The sequence below is a fragment of the Mixophyes fleayi genome, chromosome 4 (genome assembly GCF_038048845.1).
Source record: "Mixophyes fleayi isolate aMixFle1 chromosome 4, aMixFle1.hap1, whole genome shotgun sequence".
NCBI classification, from domain to species: domain Eukaryota; kingdom Metazoa; phylum Chordata; class Amphibia; order Anura; family Limnodynastidae; genus Mixophyes; species Mixophyes fleayi.
Window position 1 is genome coordinate 9,248,546 of NC_134405.1, and position 11,324 is coordinate 9,259,869.

At 34.8% G+C, this 11,324-nt stretch overlaps 1 protein-coding gene across 1 annotated transcript; it reads right to left on the reverse strand.

Moving 5' to 3' along the window:
• Nucleotides 1-597: 597 nt before the first annotated feature.
• On the reverse strand, nt 598-11,061 carry LOC142149648 (uncharacterized). Its single transcript, XM_075204964.1, has 3 exons — nt 10,374-11,061; nt 939-1,879; nt 598-855 (listed from the first exon to the last, which is right to left on the reverse strand). The coding sequence occupies exons 1-3, from the start codon at nt 11,059-11,061 to the stop codon at nt 598-600; spliced, it is 1,887 nt and encodes a 628-aa protein (XP_075061065.1).
• Between the last annotated feature and the right edge of the window lie 263 nt (nt 11,062-11,324).

The following is an 11,324-nucleotide window of genomic DNA, read 5'->3' on the forward strand; positions in this document are numbered from 1 at the left end:
TGTTATGGGATACAGCAACCAAGACAGCAATAGAAAGGTATGAGGGTAATAATAAGGAGATGTAACAGAGACCAATAGGAGCACATGTATTGTGGAACAGGGCAGTGTGCAGTGTTAGTTTAGATATGTTCGGTAGTCATAGCTCTGCCTGTCATAGAAGGAATCCCAGTACTGAGAAGAGCTACTGGAACTCTCTTCTGGATAGAACGTTCTTTATTCTACTAGTTCCTTTACCTGCATGAGCAGAGCAGCTGTATATTACAGAGCTCAGGAAGGGCTGCCCCATTGTCATTGTGTGATTGTGTAGTGCTGCCCTAGATCATTACAGTTAGACCATTCCAGATGGCAAATGCCCCCAAGTCCCCTTGCCAGACCATTATAGTCTTCTCTGACATTAAAATGGCCTTAATGTTATATAAAACACTTGTCAGATTGAAAACAATTAAAGCTGCATATTCCTAATTTGCATATTATGATGATACAACCAGATAATTTGTTTATGATACATATGCTACACTCAGTACCTCAGGGTGACTCCTGCGCATGAATCTTTTGTTGAGTGACAAGTGATTTCCTTTCAATTTAACACTTGCTGCGTTAAGACCATTTAAATGTTTTCTCTCCTGTGTGAATCCTCTGATGTACAACAAAACATGAATTATGAGTAAAACACTTTCCACATTCAGAGCATTCAAATAATTTCTCTCCTGTGTGAATCTTCCAATGTTTTTCAAGAGATGACATTTGGGTAAAACATTTGTTACATTCAGAGCATTTAAATAGTTTCTCTCCTTTGTGAATCCTCTGATGTGCAAAAAGATTTGATTTCTTTGCAAAATACTTGCTACATTCAGATCATTGAATTGGTTTCTCTCCTGTGTGACTCCTACCATGTCTATAACATCTGAATTTTGGGTAAAACACTTGCTTCATTCAGAGCATTTAAATGGTTTCTCTCTTGTGTGAATCCTGTGATGTCTAAGGAGATGTGAGTTTTGGGTAAAACACTTGCTACATTCAGAGCATTTAAATGGTTTCTCCCCTGTGTGAATCCTCTTATGTGCAACAAGAACTGCATTCTCTGTAAAACACTTGCTACATTCAGAGCATTTAAATGGTTTCTCTCCTGTGTGAATCCTCGTATGTACAACAAGAGTTGAATTATTTGTAAAGCACTTGCTACATTCAGAGCATTTAAATGGTTTCTCCCCTGTGTGAATCCTCTTATGTGCAACAAGAGTTGAATTATTTGTAAAGCACTTGCTACATTCAGAGCATTTAAATTGTTTCTCTACTGCGTGAATCCTCTTATGTACAACAAGATTTGAATTAGTTGTAAAACGCTTGCTACATTCAGAGCATTTAAATGGTTTCTCTTCTGTGTGAATCCTGTGATGACTAAGAAGATGTGACTTTTGGGTAAAACACTTGCTACATTCAGAGCATTTAAATGGTTTCTCTCCTGTGTGAATCCTCTGGTGTAAAAGAAGATGTGAGCTTTGGGTAAAATGCTTGCTACATTCAGAGCATTTAAATGGTTTCTCCCCTGTGTGAATCCTCTTATGTGCAACAAGAGTTGAATTATTTGTAAAGCACTTGCTACATTCAGAGCATTTAAATGGTTTCTCTACTGTGTGAATCCTCTTATGTACAACAAGAGTTGAATTATCTGTAAAGCACTTGGTACATTCAGAGCATTTAAATGGTTTCTCTCCTGTGTGAATCCTGTAATGTGCAATAAGATTTGACTTTGTGGTAAAACACTTGTAGCATTCAGAGCAATTAAATGCTTTCATTTTTGTGTGAGTCCTCTGATGTATGGTCAGTTGTGATTTATAAGCAAAACTTTTGTGACATTCAGAGCAGAGATAGGGCTTTTAGCGTATTATTGCTTTGCAACTTATTTGTAGATGGTTTCTTCTGTTCAAAAATGTGTGAATCCGGAAGAGTTTATAAAGAAGTTATGTCTGTAGTGTATATGACTTGTAGATGAGGGTATCTTTTTGGAACACGCAGATGTTTAGAGTACAGGGTGCTTTCCAAAACGTCTGTTTTTAGAGTGATCCTGCTCATTAATTCACCTGTAAGAAAAAAAGCATACTTATAGTAAGAAGCCAATGACATTAATGAATGCATTTTAACAGTAGTAGTGTTATATTGTGTAAGGAACACAACAATATTTTGTACACTAACAAACATGACCCAGTCATTGACCATTGTTTTTATTTTTGTGTACTTTGTCAAACAAACATAAATACATAAAACAAAACTGTGATGGCTTATCTGCACACCTACGCAAAACAAAAACCTGTGAATTATCCGCACATGTGATGAAGTACTCACCACCTTCTCATTATTAAATTAAGTAACTTACATATTTGTTGTAGGTGGTGCTCCTGTGAACAAAATTCACAATAAGTGCACCACTGAATAAAAAGTGTTCAAAATGAGGTAGAAAATCATGTGGCAGCAACTTAAAGGTTGGTCTGTTCCATTACTAGAAAGGTATACCTGAAAAAGTGGCCACTGAGTGCATTTTATATAAATTGGCTCAGGAAACTCTTTGGGCCTTAATCCTAAACAATTGTACAACAAATTTGCACAAAGACCGAAAACCCTTACTTCATATGATTAAAACACTTAAAAATACTCAGATCAAATTGATCTTAATGGAATATTAATTCCTTAATTTTTTGTTTTTATTTTAATTTCTTAATTATTTGGGAAGGGATTTGCTGCTCCAATAATAAATTACTGTGCAAAAATTAAAACACCCAAAACTTCAAAAAGAAAAAAAATAATTGAAAACAGGCTCCCCAAAAAATATACATTTCATCCAAATAATCATTTAAAAATAAATGTTTTATTAACATCCAAAAATACAATATTAAAGTAAAATCCACCTAATTAAATAAAAAATAGATAAAAGCACCCAACTGCCTTTTAATTATAAAATAAAATAAGAAGGTTAATAATTCCAGTGGTACACACAATGAATTTTTCTCATTCATTAATATTTTCATGAATTGTGTAAAAGTTTCTAATCACGGATATATCCTATACAAAGGAAACTTCACTTCAAGTGCTAATTGCAGGTATTCTTCTGTTAGACTGTTAGGGAGTAAATAATATCCCTCTTACATATCGGAAGCATAGATGGTATCATTCAGCTTTCAAGGCCAATTAAAATCAGTTATACTATATATATATCATAAAACAATAAAGCATTTTTTTATTGTTTTATTTTTTTTATGATATATGTAATATTTCTGCCATGCTGTTTGATATCATACTAGTGGAAATTAATTGATTGTATCACATGTTATCTGTGATAAAAAAAAAGCCATAATTGGTCTGCTCTAAGTTAAAATTTGGTTCAACTGTCAATTCCACATATCTGAAGAAACTGCAGTGTGATTATGCAGGGAAACACGCAAAAGGAATGATTTGTTTGACCAGAAAAGTGTAGCCTGAATGGTCACATATGTCCTTATTGAATTTGGTAAAAGAGAGACCTGGGTCCCGACGTTGCTAATCATACACAGCAAATACACTGAGCCGTGATAAGGTAACAGATGGGGAGCTGTGTTTTATGTGGTGCTGGGGAGACTGAATTATGAAGCACTTCGGGAGGCTGAATATACTAATTGCTGTATACTAAGTAAAACATTGATCTTATTTGCCTCGAAAGCAGCGATCTGGATAACACCATCTATGCCTCTGAGTTATAAGAGGGATGTTATGTTTTCCCTAGTAGTCTAATAGAATAATACCTGCAATTAGCGCTTGGAGTGACTTTTCCTTTGAATAGGATATATCTGTGACAAATAACTATTTACAAAATTCGTGGAGATACTAATGAATGTGTATACTCTGCTGTGTGCACCAAGAGAAATATTAACCCATTTATTTTATTTTATGAATAAAAGGCAATTGGGTTCTTTTTCTATTTTTTATTTTAATTTTGTATGTTGGATGCTAATAAACATAATTTGTTAAATTATTAATTGGATATGTGGTATATAATTTGGGTAGCCTGCTTGTGCATCTTTTTTTCTTTTTGAAGATAATATAAATGTACATTAATATTTATAATGGTTCATTAATATCTCAACTACACTGCAACCATGTGGGAAAGTAGATACATATAATGTACAGTGTATTATCAGGATATTTAAAGTTCAAGACATGTTAACCCAGCTTCATATTGCTATACAATACTTAATAATGATAATTCAAAGTACAGCAGGATAAACAATGCAAATTAGTGTAATGAAAAAATTATAATTCTGCTAGGTTGCAGTACTAACTATAAAAACATTGTTAAGGTACAAAACGCATCACACATGTATAACACTAAATTATTTACAACATAATATACACAAAAATTTGTTTATGTATCTTCTTAAGCGTAATACACTTACCTTACTCTGAAGATTTCTCCTTCTATCTCTTTCCCTCCTGATCATTCTTACTGATCCATCCTTCCAGCTTTCCAGCCACCAACTCACTAACACTGGGCTGATACTGCCTATTTATAGTCATTCCTCCCCATCTCTCTTCAATAGTTCCCGGGATGACCAGAAGGTTTCTCAGACTGTTTGTCTCCAGGTCTCTCATGTAAATCTCACTGACATGTAAATGAGATATAAACATTCCTGAGGTCACTTACTACAAAGGAAAATTCTAATTAGACCTTGACACACCTGGTAAAATCTTGCATTCTAATTAGATCATCCCAGTCTCTGAGGGTCCATTTGTTATGTCAACAAATGGACCCATTGTTTATTATTCATCTATTATCTAGGCAGAGAGTGTGTTCCAACACAAAGCTGTATATAAGCACAGGAGATAATCTACTTGTCACCTACTCACTATTAATGAAGCACTTTACATATTTAGCTGTAGGTGGTGCTCCCATGAACAAAATAGACAATAAGTTCACTTAAGAATGTAATTTGATACAAAAAATGAGGCACTCTGGAATCTACATCTAATATATGAATCTCTATTGTATAACAAATAAAATCTACATGTTTTGTCACAGTAACCAGAGCAGCGAACTATAAAATTAACATGTAAAAAGTTCTCCTGTGATTTCCAATGTAAATTGTGTTTGAAAAAGCAAGTGATATGGAATTTTATGAAATAAACCTCAATGTACTCTTTGGATTGTAGAGAACATAAGCATCTGTATTACTAAACATGTCATAGTATAAAGAAAATAAACTGTGTGATTTAGTATGAAGCAAGTTCTTATTTTATTTTTATGTTCTTTTCCCAAGCAACATATTAAATTGAAAAAGATAGTGTGATCAGTAGTCATAGAACAAATGTGTGAGAATGTTAAACAGAGAAAAAGGACGTCCCCCTTAGGTGCTCATTACCTAATTAGTGTGTTCTAAAGTTCTTTAAAAATTTTGTATTAAGTTTACCTTAGTGGTGTAGTTTCTCCCACCAATAATCACATATAATTGTAGGTTCAAATCACTTCTTACTTTATATTCCATCTGACAGCTTCTACTATAGTAAGTAGAATGATTTCCATTAATTCCATAACTCCATATAATTAGCACTAAGATAACAATTTTCAATACAGTGCAAAACAATTTTCTATATAGAGCAAAGCAAAGGACTTTTCTTGCTCAGTCTATTAATTTGGTCACAATCAATGCACCTTAAGTCTAATATGGGAGGAATCACTTATACAAATACATAGAATTTGGATGAGATAACTTGTTAACTACGTCAGACTGAAGTGATACATTATGGAATGCTACATAATTATATATTGGACATCTGAAGGGATATAGTTTGAACACACACTAATATACACCACTATTAAGTGGAATTTTCTGAGAATTTATAGGAAGATTAGAATATATAAAACACATTTTCAGAACATCATCTGATAAAAAGGTTTTCCTATTCATATTAATTACCCCTTGGAGTCAATATCTGCAGTTTTCGTAATATTATGTTATCATGTAATCAATGGTTGGTTCATAAAAGTATTTATTGTTAATCTTAAGAAATTGTGACACAAATTTGGCTTTTAAGATTCTGGAAGAAGTAAGTTATACCTTTCTTTACATATACGGTTCCTACAGTTAATTGGAAAACCCAGAATTGTTCATCAATATATTTATACATATATTACAAATATATGTTCATATTTAGTTATCCCTCTCCATCTCTCATCAACAGTTCCCAGATGATAAAAAAGTAGTCTTAGACTGATTGTCTCCAGGTGATTTTTAAATTAGGGTTTCATTTAATGAAATCGGTTTCTCCTGTAAACTTCTTTGACTTGTAAATGAGATATAAACATTCCTAAGGTCACTTACTAAAAGGGAAAAATCTAATTATACCTTAGCAGGTGGTAAAATCTTCTAATTAGATCATCGCAGTTCCTGACATCCTGTTATGTCAAAAATTGGACCTTTTGTTTAGGTTTCACCTATTGTCTATGTAGAGGGTGTGAGCAGAAAGACCTGTTCTAAGGGGCACATTTAATTGTTGCTGCAAAAGTAAAGCGGCGCGTGCACTATTAACGTCATTACGGCACTTTTCTCGCTTGATTTCAGCTCGCGGCTCAGGGTGCGGTAAGCTGAAATCCGGCTTAGTATTACCATAAAAACGGTAGTACTTTTTCCGCAGCGGAAACCGCCAACAAGTGAATATGCCCAGAAGTATCAGCAGTAAGGCTAGGTACACACTACAGGAAAAATCTAATGATTAGCGATTTACCAATGATGGGAGAAAAAGTCCCAATCAATATGGCGATTCATGTGTATATACTATACACAATTTACCTTCAGATCTGTGCTCTTCCTCTGGTCCAAGAGCAGTGTAGTCGTTTAGAGAATGTCAGTGTGAATGTGGTATGTTATATAGGACATACTAGGAGCAAGAAGTCATTTTTATTATGATTATTCTTATTATATTAGTCTTATTTAATGATTGTTAATATTATTGTTATTATTCCATGCATATTATCTCAGTTTTCATCTCTCTTGAGAACATTTTTGTTATTTCGTATAGAGCTCAATTTAGATATTAATATGTTTGTGCAGCTGTTATGATAAATTTTATAAATGTTAACCTAACTGATAACCTTGGCTGAAATACACATTTTATTGCTAGTTCATTATTATACATGAATTAAAATATTTCCGGGATTTATAGTAACACGGTCTGAACTCTCAGTCTCTGAGAGGAATATGAATTGGTTCTCTTTGAAAGACAGTGAATTTAATATTTAATGGGTTTGCAGACGTGTACTAAGGGAATATGAAATTACCATAAAAGACACATGTCACATCTCAGACATGTGTGAGTGACAGCTGTCAATATAACGTTCAGGGATTACTGCAGCATCAGTCAGTAATTACAGTGTTGGCTTCGCTTGGAAAACTATTACACTGACACAACTAAAGTACACCAGGGAAACACATAAAGTACATTACATTTATCTGCCCAACAGATAGGATGAGGTAAATATTATATATAGATCTTTCATGGGATACAAAAAGAAATCTCACAAATATTTATATAGAAAGCATACAGCATTCCCAGGTCCCAGCTGTTAGTGGTTATGGGACACCTATAGAGGATTATCACATTGTATACTGTCACAGCACATATACCAGCAGTACCATGTCACATTATAGTATTGTATATTGTACTCTGCTAGGTATCCTGGAACACGGGAACTCCGTAATAACCACATGTGACTCCTCTGACATGAGATACTGGCTCTGTGTTGTTCTCATGGAGTGTTGGTTTTATTCATATTATGAACATACAGGTCTTATTTTCTGCTGATCTAATCTATGCTTCCAAAACAGGTTTTGCTATAACTTGTAAATGTGTTTAAGTAAAAGTTGCTGTCACAGCACGTTTATCATCATTTAACTGAAGCACAAAAATCACAGTACATAAGGAGCAGCACTATAGCAAAGACATATTATACAGGGATCATTCTCCCTGAACTCTCACAATCAATCTTACAATCAATCTCTGGTGACTCTGCAGTAACATAGTAGAAGTAAGGACGTAAATATCTCACTCTTAACAGCTCACTGGTTACAATGTCATAGGACATAATACTAACGCCCTAGAGAGCACTACACACTGACACATTGGCAGAAAAAGAAGAGAAAGTAAGGCAGGCTGGTTACAATGTCATAGGACATAATACTAATGCCCTAGAGACCACTACACACTGACATATTGGTGGAGAAAGAAGAGAAAGTAAGGCAGGCTGGTTACAATGTCAACGGCCATAATACAAATGCCCTAGAGAGCACTACACACTGACATATTGGCAGAGAAAGAAGAGAAAGTAAGGCAGGCTGGTTACAATGCACAAGCAGCTGGCACATGCAGAGGTGATAGAGAGGGGGATGAAAAAATCAATGTCTCTTCTTGTGGATGTTATGTGGTACAAGCAGGGACAAATTCTGGTTTTATTCTCCTTCCCCCAGTCCCCTCTCCCTGCAGGATCCCTTGTGATGCTGGAAGCACTATCAGATGCAGGACATAAAAGTGGATACATCTCTATATGTACAGAGCGATGACTGCAAATCTGCAACAGGATTAAATATGATCTGGAAGTGACCAGTAAGAGCATCCGAGCACTGACCGGCTACTGTCATATGTCTTTGCTCCTGGCAGGATGAATTTGTAACCCTGTTTGAATGTACACACTGCAGGCTATCATGTAAGATCTTACAATCAGGCTCATTTTTAGATCCTTCAATGATTGTTACCCTGTTTCTTTGTAGTATGCCAAATATCTTGTACATTTTTCTATATGATGTTGACAATTTATCTATATAATGCCTACATTGTAAATCTGTTGGGCATGTTATGTGTCAAAATTTCACAGGTCAACATTATGTATGTGCAGATATTAGTTATGTCGACATTGCAAGAGTGTAGACATTATGAACGTGTCAACAATGTTAGGCGTCCACAATTTAGATGTCGACATTTTGGATGTGTAGACATAATGTATGTCGGCATTTTAAATGTAAAGACATTATTATTATGTTGACATTATTTTGGTCGACATTATTACATTGTAGACATTACCTTTGTCAACATTATGGTTTAGACATTTTACATTTCAAAAATTCTTCAATTTCATTTTAGACATTTCTACTACATCTCTCTAATACATTTGCTTTATGTTAATAATGATAACTGGTCTTTGCAGTGTTTTCATTATTGGTTCACATATTGTCAGCATCACACAACCCCTTAAATATCACCCCTGGTTCCATCTTTTAAAATGTAGAGTGTACAATGTTGAAAAAAGATGGTAGTTCCACAATCAAAACTAGAATTTATCATGATCAGTTTTTATTCAACATGAAGAATTACAGAAACAGCTGTCAGTAACATAAATGGTAATTACAGATATTGTATGAACATGGTCCTTCAGTCTATATGCAGGTCCACGCTGTATGATCTGGATCACTAAGAAATACATATGAAGGACCTCTAGAAGTGCACTAGGAAGCAATGTCTCCTCCTTGAGGCTTATTTAATAACATGGTATGAAGAACAAGGATTTGCTGTAACCCATAACCACCAGATATCAGCTATTACTACTCTGGTGTCATCAAACCAACAAATGTGATGATCTGATTGGCTGTTATAGGATACAGCAACCAAGACAGCAATAGAAAGGTGTGAGGGAAACAATAAGGAGATCTAACAGAGACCAATAGGAGCACGTGTAGTGTAGAACAGGGCAGTGTGCAGTGTTAGTTTAGATATGTTCGGTAGTCATAGCTCTGCCTGTCATAGAAGGAATCCCAGTACTGAGAAGAGCTGCTGGAACTCTCTTCTGGATAGAACGTTCTTTATTCCACTTGTCCCTTTACCTGCATGAGCAGAACAGCTGTATATTACAGAGCTCAGCTAGGGCTGCCCCATTGTTATTGTGTTATTGTGTAGTGCAGCCTCTAGTTCATAACAGTTAGACATTCCCAGATGGAAAATGCCTCCAAGTCCCCTTGTCAGACCTCTCTAGTCTTCTCTGACATTTAACATGGCCTTGATGTTATATTTAACACTTGCAGATTGAAAACAATTAAAACTGCATATCCACTGTAAGGATAGTATGATGATACAACAAGATAACCTGTTTATGATACATATGCTATATTCAGATGCTCAGGGTGACTCTTGTGTATGAATCTTCTGGTGAGTGACAAATGCTTTCCTTTCAATTTCACTAAAACACTTGCTGCATTAAGACCAAATACATGTTTTCTCTCCTGAGTGAATCTTCTGATGTTTTTTAAGAGATGTCTTTTGGGTAAAACACTTGCTACATTCAGAGCATTTAAATGGTTTCTCTCCTGTGTGTATCCTCTTATGTGCATACAAAGCTGAATTGTCACTAAAACATTTGCTACATTCAGAGCATTTAAATGGTTTCTCTCCTGTGTGAATCCTCTCATGTCTTAAAAGATCTGACTTTTGGGTAAAATACTTGCTACATTCAGAGCATTTAAATGGTTTCTCTCCTGTGTGAATCCTCTGATGTGCAATAAGATTTGCTTTCTCTGTAAAACACTTTCTACATTCAAAGCATTTAAATGGTTTCTCTCCTGTGTGAATCTTCTGATGTTTTTTAAGAGATGACATTTGGGTGAAACATTTGCTACATTCAGAGCATTTAAATGGTTTTTCTCCTGTGTGAATCCTCTTATGTGCATAAAGAGCTGAATTGTCACTAAAACATTTGCTACATTCAGAGCATTTAAATGGTTTCTCTCCTGTGTGAAACCTCTCATGTCTTACAAGATATGACTTTTGGGTAAAACACTTGCTACACTCATAGCATTTAAAGGGTTTCTCTCCTGTGTGAATCCTGTGATGTCTAAGAAGTTGTGACTTGTGGGTAAAACACTTGCTACATTCAGAACATTTAAAGGGTTTCTCTCCTGTGTGAATCCTGTGATGTTTAATTAGTTTTGATTTATTTGAAAATGTTTTGTCACATTCAGAGCACATATAGGGCTTCTCTCCTTCTAGATTCATCATGTGTGACAACAAACTAATTGTAGAAAGTTTGTCCAATACAAAAACGAAGTTAGCTGCTATATAGAAGAATTGATCACTGTAGAATATACAAGATGTAGATGATTTTTTTTTGGAACACTCAGATGCTCAGAGAACAAAAACCTTTCCAAGATGTCTTCTATTATTAATGTGAATGCTGCTCATTAATTTACCTGTAAGCAAAATTAATTTTAAAATGAATGTTACATTAATGAAAATGCTTTAACAATAGTAGTGTTATA